This window comes from Tachyglossus aculeatus, unplaced genomic scaffold (assembly GCF_015852505.1).
Source record: "Tachyglossus aculeatus isolate mTacAcu1 unplaced genomic scaffold, mTacAcu1.pri scaffold_134_arrow_ctg1, whole genome shotgun sequence".
In the NCBI taxonomy this organism is placed as follows: Eukaryota; Metazoa; Chordata; class Mammalia; order Monotremata; family Tachyglossidae; genus Tachyglossus; species Tachyglossus aculeatus.
This window is the reverse complement of record NW_024044861.1, coordinates 629778-654272: the sequence shown is the minus strand read 5'-3', so window position 1 is coordinate 654272 and position 24495 is coordinate 629778. Positions and strand designations below refer to the sequence as shown.

Below are 24495 nucleotides of genomic sequence, written 5' to 3'. Positions count from 1 at the left end.
GCAGCTTTATTGTTATCTCTGCTGAAGGAGGGGTGCTGCATCGGTTGTACACCTGATGAACACACTCTCTGTAGCTACTAGAGAATACACAATGATCAGTTCAGTCCACCCTTCTCCATACACCCTCCCTTATTTCCATTGGTTGCCTGGATTTCCACTGGGTGTCCATTGGTCCTTTCTGGAATCTGTGTCCCTCTGTGGTTGGTTGGTTGGTTGGGTCTTGTGATCCTCTTGCCCAATCCCATCCTCAAGTCCAGTAGGTGATATTTCCTTCTGCTGTTGTCTGCCCCTCAACATAGTAAGCGCTTAGCAAGCACCATTTTTAAAAAAAGAGACCCTCACAATTTCAAAGGTGCTTCTTTAAGTTAATTAGTCGGATACTGTCCCTGCCCCATATGGAGCTCACAGCCTAAGTAGGAGGGAATAGGATTTAATCACCATTTTATAGTTGAGGAAACTAAGGCACAGAGAAATTAAGTGACTTTCCCAAGGTCACACAACAAGCAATTGGCAGAGCCAGGATTAGAACCCGGGTCTTCTGAATCCCAGACGCAGGACATTTCCTCTTCGGCACTTCCTTGTTGCCTCCATAGGTTCCTAGCAACCTAAGCACATAGCATAAGGCGACACACTAACCAGTGTACCATCTTCACTTCTAATGAGTTACAAACTGTAGAGCATAGCCCAGCATGTGATTGCAATCCTTGTTAGTACACACCCCTACATATACCCAGAAGAGCAAGTGAAATGGACTTTACTTTTATTGTAATTTCAAAGAGCATACAGACATTCATATTTTAGTTATCGGAGGAGGTTTTCCCAAAAAGAGAAGCCCCAACACCCCAGTGAGTAGCAAAACTGATCCTGAGGAGACGTGACCTCAGCAATTTTGATGGTACTGTGAAGCCATTCTTTGGTTCTTCCGTTGCTCCCCGTGGTTTCGGGGGCAACTCTCGGGTTCTTACCCTCTCCGGGTCTTCGGACATCTCCGGACGCGGCCCGCGCGTTCACACCAGGAAGAGTCAGCCTGAGGTTCCAAGCTTGGTTGCCGTTTATTTGCTATCAGCGGTTACATGGTTGAAAGAGAGAGAGAGCGAGAGAGAGAGAGAGAGGGAGAGAGGCGCGTGCCCCCCCTTTGTCTTGTTCGTCTCTTATACCCCCCGTTGCCCGGGGGCAGGGTTTTCTCGGGGGATGGCGTATCGAGGCTTTGACCGCCCTCCAGCCACTAGCCTAACAACAGCTCTGTCCAGTCACGAAGGGTTTGCTCTGGCTCGCCCCCAGCCACCCGTTGCCAACCATCGCTGGCTGCGGATATGGCCTTGAGGTTGCCTCCGAGCCTTGCAGGTGCAAGCTTGTTTTACTTGCCCTGGTCTCTTTATCTCCTGTTGTTGAGTCTGTTTGGCCTTGAGCCGTTGGGTACGGTTTGTGTGCACATACTGCCTGTCTCATCGCCTTCCCCCACTCCCTACGTGTCCCCCTCCCGTTATGGCGGGGACGGCTAAGGGCGTCCGTGCAATGGGAGCATCTCGACCTTAATCTCGCGGACCACCTGGGCAACAATGGAGCAAAAGAGACGAAGGAGGCACGGGAGGCACACGAGCAAAAGCAAAACCCCCTTTTGATCCTTCCGAGGCCCATGGCCACCGGGAGGATCACATACGACCCTCCTCGGGATAACAAAGGTCTTCCGCAAAGCCGGCGCCTAAAGTAAAGGATAAGGAAAAGACAAAAACATCCAGGCAAAAAGAAAAGATAGAAAAATCCAACAGAAAAATGCAAGCACAACTGAGCACACACAACAATCCAGGCACAACTGAGCACACACAACAATCCCCCTCCTCAGCGAAACACGGCGTCCAGACGGCGCTGCATGTCTGTGACTTCAGCTTTGGACAAGGGTGTGGTCGGGGTTTGTAGAAGCATCAGGGTATATGAAGCACATCAGAGGCAGGCCTTCAGGAGCTGAAAAACACAGCACAGCAAAAAACCAAACCAGCGGCAAGACACACAAATAAGCAACCAGACAAAATCTCACAGGACCAAGGCCCATCCGGTAGAAGTTCGACGCAGCCATAAAGCTGGGACAGCAAGTGGCTCAGAATCTTGAGAGTCAGCAGAAACCGATGGGGGAGTACAATCAGGAGGCGAAGCATCAAAAACGGCTGGCTTCACCTGGGAGTGATGGATCCATGAGGGGCACTCGGCAACACGAACTGCAGAAAAGGAAGACAAGAGAACCTGGTAGGGCCCCTCCCAGGATGGCTTAAGTGAAGCATTGCCGACCATGCGCTTAACCCAAACCCAATCTCCAGCGATGAACGGATGCAGACGATTGGTGAGAGGGGTGCGCTGATGGAGGATTCCAGCAGCCTGCAGCTCAGCTAGAATTCCCTGGAGAGACAAAACATAGGCTCGCAGGGCATCATCGCCCTGGTATGGTGCATGTAAAGAACATTCAATTCCAAGTGGTCGATTGATTCATTCATTCATTCAATCATATTTATTGAGTGCTTACTGTGTGCAGAGCACTGTACTAAGCGCCTGGGAAGTCCAAGTTGGCAACATATAGAGACAGGTCGATAAATTTCAGATAGAACAGACTCAGTAAAATGTGATCCTTGATCAGAATCAATAACAGCAGGTGGCCCAAACCTGGGAATGACTTCCCACTAGAGACATTTCACCAAAGTAAGAGCAGTTGCTCGGGAGGAAGGGAAAGCCTCCATCCACCTAGTCGGGTGATCAACAATGACTAGTAGGTATCGGAAATGACCAGCCCTCGGAAGTGTCACAAAATCAACCTGCAAACCCTCAAAAGGGGAATAGACCCAAGGGCGTCCCCCCCAAGGGAACCCGATGACCAGGGTGAGTATTGACATTGAAGCTCTGGCAAGTAGCACAACTGGCTGTGACACGTTTGGCAACAGGATGGATACCTGGGGCAAACCAAACTCGAAGAACTGTGGCTGCCAAGGCATCTGCACCAAAGTGAGTCTCCTGGTGTAGACCCAGACAAACTGGTCGCAGTGCAGCAGCAGACAAAATAGGGCGTCCATCAGGGACTCAAAAGAGTCCATCCCGTTCCAGCGCCTCATATTGGCGAGGCCACTCAGCTCTTTCCTTATCAGTAATCAGGGAGGGCAACAGAGTGCCAGGCATAGACGTGGGGACCAGGGTCATAACAGGAGCTACACATACAAGGGGGGCATGCCGAGCTGCTCAACGAGAGGCCTTGTCGGCTCGGCGATTGCCCAAACTCGGGGAATCACTTCCTCGGGTGTGGGCATGCACATGCATGACGGCCACCTTGGCTGGGAGCAAGAGGAGTAATAGGCACTCTATACAATCCCCATTAGCAACCCGACGACCCGCTGAAGTGAGGAACCCACGACTTTGCCACAGGGTACCTGTAGCATGACAGACCCCAAAGGCATACTTAGAGTCTGTATAGATGGTCACACGCTTCCCTTTACCGAGTAATAATGCCTGTGTAAGGGCTTCAAGCTCAGCTGCCTGCGCACTGCAAGAAGCTGGGAGTGAGCTGGTCCACATCACAGAGGTTAGGGTAACAACAGCAGCGCCGGTGAGGCGTACCCCTTGGTCCATAAAGGAGGAGCCATCTGTAAATAAAGTTAGATCAGAAGAGGACAAAGGCTCATCGCGAAGGTCAGATCGAGGAGCGACAGTTTCCCGAACTACTTTGTCACAATCGTGAATTTGGTCAGTCATGGGAGAGGACTCAAGCAGGGCAGCTGGATTCAAGGAGCCACAGCGCTCCACATGTACCTGCGGATTTTCCAATAAAGCAACTTCATATTTAGTCAGGCGTGCCACAGATAAGGCTTGGGTGGCTGCTCCATGAAGGAGGCGCACAACTTCATGCGGAGTCCGAACAACAACGGCATGTCCCAAGAGGATATCCTGAGACTTTTCAAGCAGCATTGCCACCACAGCTATGCAGCGGATACAAGGTACTTGACCTAGAATGACAGGATCAAGGACACCTGAATAATAGGCTACTGGTCGATAGTGAGGACCGAGAGTTTGGCACAAACCTGAGGCTACTCCGCGACGTTCATGAATGTACAAATAGAACGGCTTACTGTAGTCAGGGAGTCCCAGGGCAGGGGCTGAACTCAGGCATGATTTTAGTGTCTGAAAGGCTTCTACAGCCTCGGGAGTCCAGTCCAGGGGCTGTGGGGAAGTCATTTTTAGGAGCTCAAAATGTGGTCCGGTTAACAACCCAAATTCTGGAATCCAAGCTCGACAAAACCCAGTCGCACCAAGAAAACCTCTCAAGGCCCTCTTAGTGGTGGGGCGAGGCATGCATTGAATCAGGCTTGCTCGCTTGGGGGCGATTGCTCTTTCTCCCGCCTGCAACATGAACCCAAGATATTTTACCTAGGGCTGACACCACTGCAGTTTCTCCCGACTAACTTTAAGACCAAGCTGATGCAAACATGTTAGGACCTGGAGGGAACCTGACGAACACAGATACTTCGTGTCCCCAGCAATAAGGATATCATCCACATACTGGAACATACTGATCCCTTTGGGTACTTTGAGGGGAGATAGGGCTCTGAACAACTCTCTCGAAAAGATAGTTGGGGAGTGAACAAAACCCTGGGGAAGCCTCGTCCAGGTTAGTCGACGACCTACCCAGGTAAAGGCAAAAAGGTACTGGCTCTCACAGGACACCAGGATAGTAAAGAAAGCACTAGTTAGATCAATACAAGTAAAACAGGTTGCTTCGGGGCTCACGGAGCTAACTACTGCCGTAGGACTAGGAACCACAGCATGCATAGGCAAAACGTAAGAGTTAATTGCACGCAAGTCCTGGACTAACCAATAAGACAGAGGGGAGCCCAGTTTTCGCACAGGCAACACAGGAGTATTACAGGAAGACTGACATTCGACTAAAATTCCCTCGTGTCTCTTCTCTTTCTCCTTCATACACACTTACTCTAACCTTCATACACATACAATTTCCTTCAGAGGCAATCTCTCCACCCATCATTCCCCCTTACGGGACACCTGCTTCGCAGGGTGTAGATGCCCGAGCAGACAATTTCCTTCAACTGCAATTGCTTCACCTTCTCTTTTCTTTCTCCTTTTCCCTCCTTCTTCCTTTATACACATACAATTCTTTTAACCATCGTCTCTTCTCTCTCACTAAGACGAGTGAAAAAGTCATCAGAGGTTTCCCTTTCCCTCTGGATCATCCCGTGGAAGGAGTCCCAATTAGTAGGTTTCCGGCCCAATTCTTGGATGGCAGCTAGGAGAGTCTGCTGCCCTTGAAAGGCTGCACGGAAGATACCGTGTATAAGGAAGTCCACGTCCTTTAGCTCCCCCGGGTGGGAGTCTTCATAGGCCGTAATCTGTTCCCCAATAACGTCCCACCGCTCCTCCGTGATCCCGGAATCAAATATCCACGGGGAGGTCATAGTTATCTCCCCTATAAATTCCCTTATTGTTTTCAGCTCAAGCTTTACCCCCTTACTTCCCAATATCTTGTAACAGTGCCGGGTGTACAATTCCTTATCTTCTGGCTTATATATGGGCAACGATCGTGCCGTCCCCATCTTCCCGCCTGACCTTTAGCTACCTGGCCTACGGGGCACTCTCCCTGGCCTTCCCAAATGGGGTTATCTGAGACCACGTTGGGCGCCACTCGTTGCTCCCCGTGGTTTCGGGGGCAACTCTCGGGTTCTTACCCTCTCCGGGTCTTCGGACATCTCCGGTCGCGGCCCGCGCGTTCACACCAGGAAGAGTCAGCCTGAGGTTCCAAGCTTGGTTGCCGTTTATTTGCTATCAGCGGTTACATGGTTGAAAGAGAGAGAGAGCGAGAGAGAGAGAGAGAGAGAGAGAGGGAGAGAGGCGCGTGCCCCCCCTTTGTCTTGTTCGTCTCTTATACCCCCCGTTGCCCGGGGGCAGGGTTTTCTCGGGGGATGGCGTATCGAGGCTTTGACCGCCCTCCAGCCACTAGCCTAACAACAGCTCTGTCCAGTCACGAAGGGTTTGCTCTGGCTCGCCCCCAGCCACCCGTTGCCAACCATCGCTGGCTGCGGATATGGCCTTGAGGTTGCCTCCGAGCCTTGCAGGTGCAAGCTTGTTTTACTTGCCCTGGTCTCTTTATCTCCTGTTGTTGAGTCTGTTTGGCCTTGAGCCGTTGGGTACGGTTTGTGTGCACATACTGCCTGTCTCATCGCCTTCCCCCACTCCCTACGTTCTTCCCTTTCTATCAGTCTTTTAATAACAAAGATAATAATAATGATGGCAATAATACCCCTAGTAATAATGATAACATCTGTTAAGCATGCACTTACTGTGTGTCAAGTACTGTATTAAGTACTGGGGTTGATTAGAGATAATCAGAGAAGCAGTGTGGCTCAGTGGAAAGAGCCCGGGCTTTGGAGTCAGGGGTCATGGGTTTGAATCCTGGCTCTGCCAGTTGTGAGCTGTGTGACTTTGGGCAAGTCACTTAACTTCTCTGGGCCTGAGTTACCTCATCTGTAAAATGGGGATTAAGACTGTGAGCCCCCCGTGGGACAACCTGATCACCTTGTCTACCCCAGCGCTTAGAACAGTGCTTTGCACATAGTAAGCACTTAATAAATGCTATCATTATTATTAAGTGGCTTAACCAAGGTAATATTGTAATCTCCCCAGCACTTAGTACAGTTCTTTGCACATAGTAACCACTTAATAAATGCCATTATTATTATGATTATAATCAAGTCGGGCATAATAATAATAATGATACCATTTATTAAGCGCTTACTATGTGCAAAGCACTGTTCTAAGCGCTGGTCACTGTTCTAAGCGCTGAAGTCCCTGTCCCACTTAGGACTCACAGACCAAGACAGAGAGTCGTATTTTCTGAATGCCAAAATGAGATAAGGAGTGGAATCTTTGGAGAAGTGGAGCTGGACTGGGGAAAGAGCAAGTGGTAGACTATTGAAGAGAAAATGGCAGAAAAGTTAGAGAAAGAAGTGGAAGGGAGAAGAGCAGAAAGAGTAAGAAGGGTCAGAGGAAGGGGTGGAGTCCTAAGGAACAGAACCAGAGGCAGGAAGAGAAGGGAAGAAAGACAGGGGTACCAGACATTCAGGGTGCAGCATATATGTCCAAGAAGTATTCACCAGATAAGTTTTCACTTGGGCCAACGGAATAAGGCACAAAGCCTGCCCCTTCCTCACAGTGGTTCTCTACCATGGCCACTGTTTGTTCTCTGCTGCTCCCATTGGGGTCTGTCTCCAAGGATTTCTGCTATTTGAAGACAGCTCCACTATGGAACCCCCACAACAGCAAGAACAGAAGAAGCTCCACCTGGAGCAAACCCTGGGCTGGGGCTCCATGGCAGAGTGGGCGGGCTCACTTCCTCCCTCCACACAAATTCCATTGCCATCACTCCATGGAGTCTGCGGAGGGCTGACGACTGGGCTGGGGTCTGGGCGGGAGCAGTAAGGACTGCCGCTGCCTGGGCCCAAATCCCCCAACATCAGTTTGGTGCTATTATATATTGTTCTCTCAAGCACTCAGACCAGTGCTCTGCACATGTTAATCACTCAATAAATACCATTGACTGATTGGTGCTACCCAAATAGAAATCTCAGGTGGCCTTATCCCAACGGGACCCAGTGGGAGGGCACACTGCTTCTCCTGGACCCCGTTAGGAAGCCATATTGAAATCAAGAGATTCTCTGATCCAGAATGCTCTCATTCTCCTGTCGCTGTGAATAATCAAGAAAGGACTAATGACTGAGAAGGTGAATCCTAAAGCCATGTGGGCATTCACCAGCAGAGGAGAATTTTCTTTCATGTTCATTATAGTACTCAGCATGATTGACTGCCGCCCATAGAAGAGGACATAGAGGGTCACCAGGGCAATGACTCTCTTGGCCACTCGGACCTCAGTCATCGCCCTGGGGGAGTGGCCAGGACCGTGAAGGTGCCTAAACAGCCGTTGATGTCTGCGCAGGACAAACACCATGTATCCGCTCTCCACCGTCATGAGTCCCACAAAGAACAGATCCCGGAAGGAGTGCACGATTGAAATTATAAGGGGAATATCTTCACTGACACTGGTGCAGTATTTGAGATCTAATATGATTCGGACATCGCTGCCGTTCTGGGGGCTTGTTAGGTTCATCACAATATCAAACTCCATCAGCATATTGAGGATCCAGGAGAGGACACAGGAGGGGATGTTGCACTTGGGTAATTTGGCTTTGACTGCTGCCCACCAGGAGGTGCTGGGACTGATGGTGATGGCCTGGAAGATGCTCAGAAGGCAGGTGGAGCAGATGGCCAGGCTCCGGGACACTTGGTAAAGGTAAGGGAGGATTATACATCCCACATCATCCAGGAATTTTCTCAGTTCCCAAGCTGACATAGTCTCTCTTATCCCAAAGGTAAGAAGAATTATGGTGTTGGCCAAGGACAGCTGGGCAAGGATCAGGTCTGGGGAGTTGAGTTTATGAGTGGTGGAACCCAAGTGGACATAAAATAGGAGGAGAAATACATTTACCAAAATCCCAATGGTGATCTGTAACAGAAGCAGGATTCCAAAGGGGAGTTCATTGGCATTCATTGTCTTGAACTGGCAGTGAACATGAAAGGAAGCCTCCTGAAAAGAAAGCCGGGAAAAGGGAATAAAGGAGAGAGGGAGGAAAGGCGAGAGGAGAGAAAATGTGAGGAGAGAAGAAAGGACGGAGAGAGGCAGAGAGGAAGTGAATCTACACTTGGTTACTTTCTAATAGCTAGGCATTATGCCTTGCATCTCCTCCCTGGCAACCCTCCTCTCTTCGGATTGGCCCAAATCAATGACAGCATCCTGACAGATGCTCTGATCAGTCAGTCATTCAGTCGGTCATATTTATTGAGCACTTACTGTGTGCAGAACGCACTGTACTGAGCACTTGGGGGGAATACAAAATAACAATGTGACAAACACATTCCCCTCCCACCATGAGCTTACAGTCAAGAGGGAGAGCATTCTGGATTTTTGCTGGATTCAAAACCACCAGGTCAATTCTCAACTTTGTGTTTTACAACTTGACTACTCATGCTGAAGTCCAGAAGAGACTGCAAGAAGAAATAGACAGCATTCTACCCAACAAGGCCAACCCCACCAACAATTTCATCCCCTAGACGGTGTGTCTTTTTGTTGTTGTATGGTTTTTTACGGAGACCCTCAGGTGTTTTTTTCAATATGGCATATGTTAAGTGCTTTCCATGTGCCAGGTTTTTTGAGAAGTGGGGACACATGTCCTGACTGTTTTTGTAGAAAAATGATCTGGGCAGCAGAGTGAAGTACAGAGTGGAGTGGGGAGAGATAGGAGGCTGGGAGGTCAGCAAGAGGATGGTGCAATAACCCAGGTGGGCTAGAATGAGTTTGTATTCATGTGGTAGCAGTTTGGATGGAAAGGAAAGGGCAGATTTTAGTGATGTTGTGAAGGTGGGATCAACACGATTTAATGATGGATGAATATATGGGCTGAATGAGAGAGAGGAATTGAGGATAACACCAAGAGTACGGGCTCATGAGACAGGAAGGATAGTGGTGCCATTTATAGTGATGGTAAAGTCAGGGGGAGGACAGGATTTGGGTGGGAAGAGAAGAAGTTCTATTTTGGACATGTTGAGTTTAAGGGGGCAGGAGGACATCCAAGTAGAGATGTCTTGAAGGCAGGAGGAAATGCAAGACTGCAGAGAAGGAGAGAGATCAGGGCCGGAAATGTAGATTTGGGTATCACCCAGAGGCACATACTACAGTGCAGACACCTCTCTCTGCCCCAATACTGCCTGCCAACCTCTATTTTAGAGCCTCCAGGCAACCCACATGCAGCTCTCTGCCTTCTCACAAGATTAAAATTGATTCTTTTCTGCCACTGCAGAGAGAAAATGGTGCCATCCAATGCCAAATGACTTCTGTTCTGTGGTCCAGGGAACAGAGAGATGGGAGAGACCCGAGAGACACCTCTGAGCTTCAGTGAAAGTCAGAATTTCCCTATTCGATGGTAAATCCAAACACCGGACCTTAATGACACAGAGATGGCTTTCTCTTACTCACCTCCCTTGCTTCTGCTGGCTGGGATGGCCATTTGTGGGCAGCCAGACTGTCAGAACAAGGCAGAGGCAGTATTTATCAGCCACTTTCCTCTTTGCTCCCCTCCCTCAGGGGTTGATTTGTGTGTGTGTGTGCATGTGTGTGTGTGTGTGTGTGTTTGTGTGTGCACCCGCACGCACGCACATGGGTATGAATGTGTGAGTCACTGATCATTAATCCACTCTGACACTCAGACTGGAACATCTCCAAGGTTACCGTTGCCCAAGTAGCTGAGCCGGGATTGGTAGTATGAGAAGTAGCAGTAGTGGTAGTGTTAGCATTTATTAAGCACCGACTGGGTGTCAATACACTGTGATAAGTGACACATTTGCTGCTCACAAGGAAATTCAGCTCTAATGGGGAATATAGACATAAAAATATTCTCAAATATATTAATGAGCACAACAGTGGAATGTTACGGAACAGTGGAAGCATTATTGAGTGGGGGTTTGAACAGGGACATGCATGCTCAAAGTGACTGATGGATTTAAACAACTTGGGAAACTGGGAATTCATTTGGGAAGGTTTGATGGAAAAGATGAAATTTCCAGAGGGCTGTGGACTATGGAATTTGAGGAGCAAGGGGAAGGGAGGGCAAGCAGTTTGGGGGGTAACAAAGACAGCAAGTTGGGCAAAGGTGGTTGAAAAGAGTAGAACGATAAGGGGAGATTTAGTACAGATTTATTACTCTATTTTACTTGTACATGTTTACTATTCTACTTATTTTATTTTGCTAATGGTGTGCATCTAGCTTTACTTCTATTTATTCTGATGACTTGACACCTGTTCACATGTTTCATTTTGTTGTCTGTCTCCCCCTTCTAGACTGTGAGCCCATTGTTGGGCAGGGACCACCTCTATATGTTTCCAACTTGTACTTCCCAAGTGCTTAGTACAGTGCTCTGCATACAGTAAGCGCTCAATAAATACGATTGAATGAATAAGGGGAGGTGAATTGGTGGGTTGCCTCGAAACCAGTTTTGAGGGATGTTTGTATAACAAGGAGGGACCCGGGAAGCCAATGGAGAATTTGGGAGGATTGGAGAGCTGGGGGTTGAGCAACGCTTCAGGATGATCCGTGCAGCAATGTTACAGTCTATCATGATTAGGTACAGAAGAATCATGATGAGGTTCAGAAGACCAAGAGGGAGTGTGTTGTCCCATCAGATCATTGCCTCGGGCTAAAACATAGATTTTATTGATGCTGCCCCCCACTTGCCTGCTTCATGGCTCTGATGACCAGTTCCATTGGATCCCGCATTTAGGAGAGGAAGAATGTGAACCCCAGGATGCCTACAGGGAATAATGGTATTTGTTAAGCGCTATGTGCCAAGCACTGTTCTAAGCTCTGGGGTAGATACAACATAATCAGGTTGTCCCACGTGGGGCTCACAGTCTTAATCCCCATTTTACAGATGAGGTAACTGAGGCACAGAGGTGTTAATAGGCTTGCCCAAGGTCACACAGCGGACAAGTAGTGGAGCACCAGCTATTTTCTTCCCTTCAAAGCCCTACTGAGAGCTCACCTCCTCCAGGACTTCCCAGACTAAGCCCCCCTTTTCCTCTGCTCTTCCTCCCCTCCCCTCTCCCTCCCTCTGCTCTACCCCTCTCCCTGCCCCACAGCACTTGTGTATATTTGTACCTATTTATTATTCTATTTATTTTATTAATGATGTGTATATATCTATAATTCTATTGATCTATTTTGATGTTATTGATGCCTGTCTACTTGTTTTGTCTTATTGTCTGTCCCTCCCTTTCTAGACTGTGAGCCTTTCTAGACTTTCTAGACTGTTGGGTAGGGATTGTCTCTATCTGTTGCCAAACTGTACTCTCCAAGCACTTGGTACAGTGCTCTGCACAAAGTGAGCGCTCAATAAATACGATCGAATGACTGAATGAATGGCTCCAGGTAACCCAGGGGAATAGGGAGAATTGGTCTAGAAAGTCTAGTGCAGGGGCTTCTTCTTGAGCAAATTTGATTATGGGGAGACCCACTTTAAAAGGTGTGATGCCAATCTGGTTCAAATGAAATATCTAGAATGTAATTTCTATCCCCACTGTAAAACTTCAGGATCACATCAATGCTGTTCCTCAGAATATTCACTTCAGAAATCTTCACTACAAATATAAACCACACTGATATTGCTTACTGCATGGTTTAATTCCCTGCTAAGCATTGAATCATTCTGGGCTCTTGTCTGGCTCTTTGTCAGAGATCCTCTGTGGTTTGGACCAAGACACTTAGTAACACTGATCCTCTCTTTCCCCATCAGCATCATGGAGATCACTTGCGCTGCACCATGATGCAAAGATAAAATAACATCGAGGACAAGATGGTATTCTCAAAAAGATATAAGCCATAGAATCCAAAGGACATCACAATCATTTCAGGAGAGGCTAGTTATTATTATGATCATTTCTTCAGGTCCCTCTTCCATATTCCTTTTCATCCACCCTTGATTGCTATCCAAGATTCTCTGCAGCACATATGAATTTAGGATAAGGAGCGGTATAAAGAGGGGTAAGCTAGATAACACAGGGAACTAATAGAAAAATTACACTGGAAATCAAACTATAATTGTCATTTACCGAGAGCCACAGGGCTAACTCTTTCTTTCCCTCTTGCTTTGGGTTCCCCTGCCTGAGCTTAACACAGGCAGTCTGGAAGGCACTCAGAACTCAGCTGTTCACACAGATTCCAGTAAGGAATCTCTCCTATTACATCACCACATCTCCATGAACCTCAACCTAGTCTCTTTTTCTCTCCATTTCTCCCTCCCCTCCTAGCAGAGAGCCTGAAAGCTAAAGAGAAACTCACCTGTGGTTGCCTATGGTTCTAAAGAATCATGCAATGGAAGGTTTGTCCCATCGGGATCATGTGGGGACACATTTGGGCAGCAGCAGTTATAGGGAGAGGATGGTGTAAGCTCATCTTGCCCAGGACTGTGATACTTTCTCCAGGGAGAGTCTGAGACTTGAGACCTGAGATCTGGAGATGGAGAATAAGCCATCTTTCCTCCCCTTCTCAAGCTTTCTGTCAGGTCAAATCACATGGATGGTTTAGTTTTTCAATTGAGGAATTCTTTGATGAAGGCAGTAATCAATATCATCGCATGAGAGTGAAACATTTTGAAGCTTAATCGATGATTGACCTAGAGGTAGTGTCAAACACAGGTTCCTATCATCATCAATCATATTTATTGAGCGCTTACTATGTGCAGAGCACTGTACTAAGCGCTTGGGAAGTACAAATTGGCAACATATAGAGACAGTCCTTACCCAACAGTGGGCTCGCAGTCTAAAAGGGGGAGACAGAGAACAAAACCAAACATACTAACAAAATAAAATAAATAGAATAGATATGTACGAGTAAAATAAATAAATAGAGTAATAAATATATACAAACATATATACATATATACACGTGCTGTGGGGAAGGGAAGGAGGTAAGGCAGGGGGATGGAGAGGGGGAGGAGGAGGTGAGGAAGGAGGGGGCTCAGTCTGGGAAGGCCTCCTGGAGGAGGTGAGCTCTCAGTAGGGCCTTGAAGGGAGGAAGAGAGCTAGCTTGGTGGATGGGCAGAGGGAGGGCATTCCAGGCCCGGGGGATGACGTGGGCCGGGGGTCGATGGCGGGACAGGCGAGAACGAGGTACGGTGAGGAGATTAGCGGCGGAGGAGCATATGGTGCGGGCTGGGCTGTAGAAGGAGAGAAGGGAGGTGAGGTAGGAGGGGGCGAGGTGATGGAGAGCCTTGAAGCCCAGGGTGAGGAGTTTCTGCCTGATGCGCAGATTGATTGGTAGCCACTGGAGATTTTTGAGGAGGGGAGTGATATGCCCAGAGCGTTTCTGGACAAAGATAATCCGGGCAGCAGCATGAAGTATGGATTGAAGTGGAGAGAGACACGAGGATGGGAGATCGGAGAGAAGGCTGATGCAGTAGTCCAGACGGGATAGGATGAGGGCTTGAATGAGCAGGGTAGCGGTTGGGATGGAGAGGAAAGGGCGGATCTTGGCAATGTTGTGGAGCTGAGACCGGCAGGTTTTGGTCACGGCATGGATGTGAGGGGTGAATGAGAGAGCAGAGTCGAGGATGACACCAAGGTTGCGGGCTTGTGAGACAGGAAGGATGGTAGTGCCGTCAACAGAGATGGGAAAGTCAGGGAGAGGGCAAGGTTTGGGAGGGAAGACAAGGAGTTCAGTCTTCGACATGTTGAGCTTTAGGTGGCGGGCGGACATCCAGATGGAGATGTCCTGAAGGCAGGAGGAGATGCGAGCCTGGAGAGAGGGGGAGAGAGCAGGGGCAGAGATGTAGATCTGGGTGTCATCAGCGTAGAGATAATAGTTGAAGCCGTGGGAGCGAATGAGGTCACCAAGGGAGTGCATGTAGATCGAGAACAGAAGGGGACCAAGAATTGAACCTTGGGGAACCCCCACAGTAAGAGGATGGGAGGGGGAGGAGGAGCCTGCAAAAGAGACTGAGAATGAACGACCTTAGAGGTAAGAGGAGAACCAGGAGAGGACGGAGTCTGTGAAGCCAAGGTCAGATAGTGTGTTGAGAAGAAGGGGGTGGTCCACAGCGTCAAAGGCAGCTGAGAGGTCGAGGAGGATTAGGACAGAGTATGAGCCGTTGGATTTGGCAAGCAGGAGGTCATTGGTGACCTTTGAGAGGGCAGTTTCTGTAGAATGTAGCGGACAGAAGCCAGACTGGAGGGTGTCGAGGAGAGAGTTGTTGTTGAGGAATTCTAGGCAGCGAGTGTAGACAACTCGTTCGAGTTTGGAAAGGAATGGTAGGAGGGATATGGGGCGATAACTAGAAGCTGAGGTGGGGTCAAGAGAGGGTTCCTAGACCCAGAAGGCAATAGAAAAGTCATTTAACTCAACCCCAGCATCCAGGATGGTGATTACTTAAAATGAGCAGAACAGAAAAGAAATTGTGAGAGTCCTGAAGTTTTAATGTAACGCAATTTAATTATTTTAAGTGAAGTTTTAAGTGAATTATCTCCATATCCTTTTCACACCACTCCTTCCTTTCACTCTGTTTTCCCATGTTCTTTTCAGGGATCTTTCAGGTTGCAAGCACAATATTTAGCATATTGGAAAGCTCTGTAGTTTCTCTCACATATCAAAGCTTCAGGTTGATGCCTCAGGACTTAGAACCTAATAATCATCGTGGTATTTGATAAACAATACTTCCATGTGACATGCTCTGTGTTACGCGCTAGGGTAGATACAATGCAATCAGATCAGTCAAGGTCCCTGTTCTTCGTGCAGCTCACAATCTATGGGGCAAGGATAACTCCTCAAAGAGTCAAATTTCTAGCAGAAGAGATGTACACTAAAATGAATTACAACTAGGGGGAAGCAATGAAGTTTTAATATGTGTAATTAAGGGCAATTAATTAATTATGAGGGAGAAGAATTGTTGCCAGCTGGAGAAGAGGGCAAAGTAAAAATAGGTAAGAATGAAGTTGAGATGGACGAGGTCAACGTGGTATCTGGATTTCTACCAGAAGCACTTTGCAGTTCATGGACAAGAGCAGAAAAAGCATCCTGTGAATATGATCCAGACCAGAATACACTTATTTTTGTCTTTATCGAGGCAATGGAATCACAATACACACAGTTCAGAGGAAAGACTAGGGGAGACATTCTCTTCAAGGAGGGGAGTAAGAAAATGGGGGAGAATTCCCCTACAGGGTTTCACGTCAGAGGTTCATCAAACCAGTCATTTTAAAAAAATTGATTATGGTTTTCAAGACTGTTTCCAGAAGCTGCTTCTTCTTTTTTACAGCCTGGAGGGTCCTTGGGCAGAAAACAGGACAAGGAACTGATCTAATCTGGTGTTCTCTGCCCACAAGGAATTTACAGTTTTGTGAAGGGGATAGACGATGACCATTTACAGATGATGAGAGCAGGTGGAAGGATGAGGATACAACATGAAGCCATACAAATATCCAGATTATATAGCTGAACAAATTACTGAACATACCAATAAATAAATGAATGATATAATACATACGTACAAGTAGGAGGCCTCTCAGAATCATACCTGGAGAGTTTCCAGTACTCCACCAGTCTAGACTACGGAGGGAGAGTCAAGCAGTTCCATCTTCATCTGCTCACTCTCCACTGGTTCCTTCCCCTCTGCCTTCAAACATGCCCATGTCTCTCCCATCCTAAAAAAAAAGCCCTCTCTTGACCCCACCTCACCTTCTAGATATCGCCCCATATCCCTCCTACCAATCCTTTCCAAACTCCTTGAACGAGTTGTCTACACTCGCTGCCTAGAATTCCTCAACAAGAACTGTCTCCTCGACCCCCTCCAGTCTGGCTTCCCTCCCCTACATTCCACGGAAACTGCCCTCTCAAAGGTCACCAATGACCTCCTGCTTGCCAAATCCAACGGCTCCTACTCTGTCCTAATCCTCCTCGACCTCTCAGCTGCCTTTGACACTGTGGACCACCCCCTTCTCCTCAACATGCTATCTGACCTTGGCTTCACAGACTCCGCCCTCTCCTGGTTCTCCTCTTACGTCTCCGGTCGTTCTTTCTCAGTCTCTTTTGCAGGCTCCTCCTCCCCCTCCCATCCTCTTACTGTGGGGGTTCCCCAAGGTTCAGTGCTTGGTCCCCTTCTGTTCTCGATCTGCATGCACTCCCTTGGTGACCTCATTCACTACCACGGCTTCAACTATCATCTCTACGCTGATGACACCCAGATCTACATCTCTGCCCCTGCTCTCTCCCCCTCTCTCCAGGCTCGCATCTTCTCCTGCCTTCAGGACATCTCCATTTGGATGTCTGCCCGTCACCTAAAGCTCAACATGTCCAAGACTGAATTCCTTGTCTTCCCTCCCAAACCTTGCCCTCTCCCTGACTTTCCCATCTCTGTTGACGGCACTACCATCCTTCCCGTCTCACAAGCCCGCAACCTTGGTGTCATCCTCGACTCCGCTCTCTCATTCACCCCTCACATCCAAGACGTGACCAAAACCTGCCGGTCTCAGCTCCACATCATTGCCAAGATCCGCCCTTTCCTCTCCATCCCAACCGCTACCCTGCTCATTCAAGCTCTCATCCTATCCCGTCTGGACTACTGCATTAGCCTTCTCTCTGATCTCCCATCCTCGTGTCTCTCTCCACTTCAATCCATACTTCATGCTGCTGCCCGGATTATCTTTGCCCAGAAATGCTCTGGGCATATTACTCCCCTCCTCAAAAATCTCCAGTGGCTACCAATCAATCTGCGCATCAGGCAGAAACTCCTCACCCTGGGCTTCAAGGTTCTCCATCACCTCGCCCCCTCCTACCTCACCTCCTTTCTCTCCTTCTACAGCCCACCCCGCACCCTCTGCTCCTCTGCCGCTAATCTCCTCACCGTACCTCGCTCTCGCCTGTCCTGCCATCGACCCCCGGCCCACGTCATCCCCCGGGCCTGGAATGCCCTCCCTCTGCCCATCCACCAAGCTAGCTCTCTTCCTCCCTTCAAGACCCTACTGAGAGCTCACCTCCTCCAGGAGGCCTTCCCAGACTGAGCCCCTTCCTTCCTCTCCGCCTCATCCCCCTCTCCATCCCCCCATCTTACCTCCTTCCCTTCCCCACAGCACCTGTACATATGTATATATGTTTGTACATATTTATTACTCTATTTATTTATTTATTTTATTTGTACATATCTATTCTATTTATTTTATGTTGTTAGTATGTTTGGTTTTGTTCTCTGTCTCCCCCTTTTAGACTGTGAGCCCACTGTTGGGTAAGGACTGTCTCTATATGTTGCCAATTTGTACTTCCCAAGCGCTTAGTACAGTGCTCTGCACATAGTAAATACTCAATAAATACGATTGATGATGATGATGATGAAGCAGAGGCAAATCCACTCCATTCCTAGCTCAGGTAGTGGCTACGAGGGGAAGGCAATCTGCTACAAGTCAAAATTCACCTGTGTTGGGCAGCAGCAGCATGGGAGAGGGTTGAGGGCGGAGACTCAAGTTTACTGCACGGAAGGAGACAAGGGCAAACCGCTTCTGTATTTTTACCAAGAAAACTCTATGGATACGCTACCAGAATGTTTGCAGATGGAGGTGGGGCGTTCTGGTAGAGATGTGTCCATGGTGTCACTATGGGTCGGACACGTCTCAACAGCATAAGACATAACAAGTAGTAGAGGTAGATCTGGGGGTACTGTGTATCACTGGGAAAGACATTTGAGCATCACTTAAATTTTCCAAAGTACTTATCACAGTTGATTTTTTTAATCCACGGGTGCATTGTTCCTGTGAGGTTGAGTGGGGATGCAATTTTTATCATAAATTTACAAATTACAGAAACTTAAACATTGGGGAGAATTCATTCATTCAACAGTATTTATTGAGCGCTTACTGGGTGCAGAGCACTGTTCTAAGTGCTTGGGAAGGTACAACACAATTGAGTTGTAATCCATCAATAAATCAGTCATATTTATTGACCTCAGTGGAGCAATTTACTAGCCACATGGGAGAATACAACGGAGTTGGTAAACACGTTCCTTGCCCACAATAAGCTAACAGTCTAGAGGGGTAGAAAGACATTGATGTAAGTGAATAAATTATGGTTATGCACATAAGTACTGTGGGGCTGAAGGTGGGGTGGATAAAAGGTGCAAATCTAATTGCAAGGACAATGCAGAAGGCAAAGGGAGAGAGGAAAGAGTGGATTTTAGTGATCTTGGTAACAGACTGAATATGTGGATTGAATGAAAGAGAAGAATTTTGGATAATGCCAAGATCACGGTAGATGTGATCCCTGCCCACAAGGATTTTAGACTGGTCACAGACCCTGACCCACTGAGCCTTTATCTCCTCCACCTCCTTCTGGTGGTGTGAAGAGATCAGACATATTGGATCAGTGGTCTGCACATAGCAAGTGCTCAAGAAATACCATTGATTGATTGACTGATTGACTTGGAAGCGTGGGCAGGAGAGAGACAAATCCAAAGGCACATAGACCATATCATTTAATCAACATTAGCTCCCAATGTCCTGGTTGTCCAAGGACAGAGAAGGTCTCTTACCAAGGGAGAGCCTGTTCTCAGAATCTGCTTCTACCTAGCGATTGGACCACTCACTTGTCGGCCCAAGGCAGAGGTTAGCGCTCAGGAATGACTTGATTGGTCATGGCCCTGATGGGGTGAGAGGGATGTCTCCCCTTCTCCAGGCCCCAGCATTTCCTCCTGACCCGGGGATCGATGTTGAGCAAGAAGATGGGGCAGAGGCTGGGGTAACAGGCAGAGAGAAAAACTGTTGTGCTCCCCAGATGAAGATCTTTTTGAAATGCATAGGTCAAATAGAGTGTAATAGAGCTGTTGAGGCAGTAAAAGCAAATGAAGCAATTCACTAGGATCAGAATGGTCTGGGTGGCTCTAGTCTCCGCGGAGTATCTCGGGGAGAAACTGCTGCTGTGGATGTGCTGGACTTGTTTACAGTGTTCGTGGAGCACAATCACCATGTAGCCACTGGATAAGCTCATGAGGAGCACAGAGAAGACATCTCGGAGTGTCATAGCACTTAGGAAGATCAGTGAGTGGATAAAATCCAGATCAGGAATAGTGGAACAGTATTTCATAGCATATCCCTGCCCCATGATGGTAACATTTCTGATTGCTTGAACGGAGGTAATCACTCTGATGTAGATCAACATGTTGAGGATCCAGAAGAAGAGGAAGGAAGGGAGGATGTATTTGGAGGCCCTGAGTTTGAACCTGGCCAACTGGGAGGTGCTGGGACTGATGGTGATAGCCTGGAACACACTCAGAAGACAGGTGGTGCAGATGGAAAGGCCATGAGACACTCTATTAATGTACAAGACACTCTGACACCCAACGTCATTGAAAATATTTCTCATCCCAAAAACCACCATGGTCTCTGGGATCCCACGGGTGAGAAGTGTCACTCTGTTGGCCACGGTTAGGTGGGTGAACATCAGGTCTGTGGGCTTCGTCTGTTGGGGCTGAGTTATGAAGTTGTTCATATACACCAGAAACATGGTTGAGTTTCCTAGAAATCCAAAGATACTCTGGTAGAGGAAAATAATTCCAAAGACTACATCGCTGGATAGCATTGTCAGCAAAATTGTTCTTAACCAGGGAACCCAGATATCCTGAAAAGTAAATACAATAGTGATTGTTGTTTTATTTAATTTTTGATTTTCCAGAATGCTGTGACACTCATCATCTGCAGAAGAACAATAGAAGGGCAACAAACATGTCCAAGGTGGTCAAAAACATTCTGGAGAAGGAGAGACTGAACAGCTTAGTGGTTTCCACTTCATAAAGACAAAGACTGGATGGGGACAATTGTAAAGTGTATCAAACCATCGAAGTTATAGATGAGGTAAAATCACAAATTGTCACTCATCGAAATCTACAGTGCAAAATGGAAGGGATGTCTACTGAAGGCTGAAAGTTCAAACAAGCAAAGGTAAACCTTTCTTTTCGCAGCAGATAATCAACATGTCAACTTCATTAACAACATTCCATTCATTCAATGCTATTTATTGAGTACTTACTGTGTGTAGAGCACTGTATGTAACACTTGGGAGAGTACAACAATTAACAGACATATTCCATGCCTACAGTGAGCTTAGAGTTTGTGGGGGGAGACAGACATAAATATGAATGAATAAATTAAAGATGTGTACATAAGAGCTATGGGGCTGGGAGGGGGGAAGAACAGGGGAAGCAAGTCAGGGTGACACAGAAGGGAGAGGAAGAAGAGGAAATGGGGGCTTAGGGAAGGCCTCTTGGAGGAGATGTGCCTTCAATAAGGCTTTGAAGGTGGGGGAGAGTAACTGTCTTTTGGACTTGAGGAGGAAGGACATTCTAGGCCGGAGGCAGGACATAGGCAAGGGTTCAGCAGTGAGATAGATGAGATCGAGGCACAGTGAGAAGGTTAGCATTAGAGGAGCGAAATCTGTGGGCTGGGTTGTAGTAAGAGAGTAGCGAGGTGAGGTAGGAGCAGGCAAGGTGATTGAGTGCTTTAAAGCCAATGGTGAGGAGTTTTTGTTTGAGGTGGATGGGCAACCACTGGAGTTTCTTGAGGAGTAGAGAAACATGTCCTGAAAGTTTTTGTAGAAAAACGATCTGGGCAGCAGAGTGAAGTGTGGACTGGAGTGGGGAAGAGACAGAAAACTGGGAGATCAGCAAGGAAGCTGATGCAGTAATCCAGGCGGGATAGGATCAGTGATTGTATTAACATGATAGCAGTTTGGGTGGAGAGGAAAGGGTAGATTTTAGCGATGCTGTGAAGGTGGAACTGACAGGATTTAATGATGGGTTGAATATGTGGGTTGAATCAGAGAGAGAAGTCAAGGATAAAGTCAAGGTTATAGGCTTGTGAGACAAGAAAGATGGTGGTGCCATGTTCAGTGATGGGAAAGTCAGGGGAAGGACAGGATTTGGATGGGAAGATAAGGACTTTGGTTTTGGACATGTTAAACTTGAGGTGACAGGAGGACATCTAAGTAGAGCTGTCTTGGAGGCAGGAGGAGTTGTGAGACTGGAGAGAGGGAGAGAGATCAGGGCTGGAGATGTAGATTTGGGTGTCATCCACATAGAGGTGGTAGTTGAATCCACGGAATCGAATGAGCTCCCCAAGGAAGTGGGTGTAGATGGAAAATGGAAGAGGACCCGGAAATGAACCCTGATGAACCCCCCCCCCTCGACAGTTAGGGGGTGGGAGGCAGATGAGGAGCCCGTGAAGGAGATAGAGAATGAATGGCCAGGGAGATTAGAGGAGAACCAGGAGAAGAGTGTCTGTGAAACCAAAGTTGGATAATCTTTCCAGGAGAAGGGGGTGGTCAACAGTATTGAAGGCATCTGAGGGGTCAAGGAGGATTAGGATGGAGTAGAGGCCACTGGATTTGGCAAGGAGGTGATCACTGGTGACCTGTGAGAGGAAGGTTATTGTGGAGTAAAGCGGACAGAAGCCAGATTGGAGGGGGTCAATAAGATAATTGGAGGAGCAGAATTTGAGACAGCTGGTGTAGACAACTGGCTCAAGGAGTTTGGAGAGGAACGTTAGGAGGGAGATGGGGCAATAAACTGGAGGGAGCCGTGGAGTCAAGGGAGAGTTTTTTAGGATACGTGAGACACTGGCATATTTGAAAGCAGTCAGGAAGAAGCCAGTGGAGAATGAACAGTTAAAGATGGCTGTTGCAGGGGCGGGAAAGAGGGCAAGTGTTTTGATAATATTTACAGACTGCTCACTGACTTCTTGCTTGGAACATCCTGAACAGGTTAAAAACCTGAATCCTGCCTTTGAATTTACAATACAATTGAAGAGCTACACAACCACCATTCTATCAGCCTGCGTAGGCAACACAGGGACAAACTACAAGTGGTGAAAATACTAATAAATATAGACAATTAAAGAAATAAATAGAATGGGCAAATATGCACAACTCTGCTATGGTGTCAGTGGGATGGTATGATTAGGAAGATCAGGATGCATTAGGGCATCATCTCGAGAGGATTATTTTTCTTGGTCAGCCTTGAAAGTGGGTAAGGTTGCGTTCTGTCAGATTGAATGTTGAAGGCATTTATACAGTGAGCAGGTGTGTATACCTGGTCGGACACAGAATAATGAGTGAAGTAGAATCCATTTTCACAGGACCAATCGATAATATTTATTGAGCTCTTACTAGGTGCAAGCACTTGGGGGAATGCAATATAACAGTATCCCAGAGTCGATAGGCAGCTTCCCTCGCCACAACGAGCTTACAGTCTAGAGGATGAGGGCCAGAGAACCTGACTCCACCAGCAGGTTTAAAAGGGTTTTGATTAACCTATGGATGAGGAGTCCATAATGGCTTATCGGGGGCAAGATCAGTGTTTTCAGTAACTTTTGCATATAGGTTTAATCGATTGTACTTACTTTGACTCCTTTTGTCAATGTTTTTATTTTTTGTTCCATATTAACAAGGGGATTAGAAATGTGTGGTGGCTTGGCTTTGAACTGCAACAGTGCGTAATATCCTGCATTGTTCTCAGTGGGTTCTCAGTACTACCACTAAAATATTTGGATTGATTGGTGGCACGTTTCATAGTAGATGGAAGTGCCGTACTTACTGAGTACTCACCAGATACAGTGCTCTGTACCAGGAGCTTGGAAAGTACAGAATAAAGAAGTGGCACATTCCCTGCCCACAAGGAACTTGCACCCTAACGGGAGAGCCAGCAGGAAATTACTTACAATTAAATTGGGCAAAATAAATAATGGAGAACACATATTCCTTCTCTGCTTCTCTGCACTCTTGCATATCTTGTACATATTTACTATTCTATGTATTTTATTTTGTTAATATGTTTTGTTTTGTTGTCTGTCTCCCCCTTCTAAACTGTGAGCCTGCTGTTGGGTAGGGACTGTCTCTATATGTTGCCAACTTGTACTTCCCAAGCGCTTAGTCCAGTGCTCTGCACACAGTAAGCACTCAATAAATGCGATTGAGTGAATGAATGAATGAATCTCCTTCTGCCTCCAACAAATCTCTACCTGAATATTCCAAAGCACCTCAAGTTCAACATGTCCAAAACTCAGGCCTCATCGTTCCTCCCAAATCCTCTTCTTCTAAAATTCCCAACATCTCAACAACAGCAACACCCTCCCTGTCTCTCAATCTCTCCACCTTAGAATTATCTTGGACTTTTCCTTCCCATTTCATCCTCATTAATATCGGTAGACAATGCAAATGGTGAGTTTCCTTGTAACTTTGACATGGAATAATAATAATGATGATGATGATGGCATCTATAATGCGCTTACTATGTGCAAAGCACTGTTCTAAGTGCTGGGGAGGTTACAAGGTGATAAGGTTGTACCTCGGGGGGCTCACCGTCTTAATCCCCATTTTACAGATGAGGTAACTGAGACACAGAGAAGTGACGTGACTTCCCCAAAGTCACACAGCTAACAATTGTTGGAGCCAGGATTTGAACCCATGGCCTCTGACTCCAAAGCCCGTTCTGTTTCCACTGAGCCACTCTGCTTCTCTAAGCACACACATCCAGAATACACACATACACACATCCAGAAAAATATCCACGTTAGCACATGCAATTTATCACACAAATATATAGAGTCATAGTCTATCTACAGTTAATAGAGTCATAATCACCAACACAAACAAATTATATAGAAACCCATCAGGGACACACACATACACATATGGGCGTGTACGCACTGACACCCAAAAAATTATAGTTAGAAAGTGATATATGAGGGCTTGACCCCTCTCTCTGCATGGATCACAAAATAGGTACACAAAAGAGTGTGAGAAAAAGAAACATCTGATGAGATATCTCAGTTTCATAAGTTCTTATAATGAAATTAATCTTTTTCTTCCTCATGGAATA

General features: G+C 47.2%; 2 protein-coding genes across 2 annotated transcripts; both read right to left on the bottom strand.

Annotated features, from left to right (window-relative positions):
• Positions 1-7669: 7669 nt before the first annotated feature.
• LOC119922959 (olfactory receptor class A-like protein 1) lies at positions 7670-10164 on the bottom strand. The gene is made up of 2 exons (XM_038742575.1): positions 10156-10164; positions 7670-8599 (listed from the first exon to the last, which is right to left on the bottom strand). Exon 2 carries the CDS (start codon positions 8588-8590, stop codon positions 7670-7672), a length of 921 nt encoding a protein of 306 aa, XP_038598503.1. The 5' UTR covers positions 8591-8599; positions 10156-10164.
• A 2231-nt stretch (positions 10165-12395) lies between these two features.
• LOC119922958 (vomeronasal type-1 receptor 3-like) lies at positions 12396-20204 on the bottom strand. Its single transcript, XM_038742574.1, has 3 exons — positions 19323-20204; positions 12930-12947; positions 12396-12452 (listed from the first exon to the last, which is right to left on the bottom strand). Exons 1-3 carry the CDS (start codon positions 20202-20204, stop codon positions 12396-12398), a joined length of 957 nt encoding a protein of 318 aa, XP_038598502.1.
• Positions 20205-24495: the final 4291 nt, after the last annotated feature.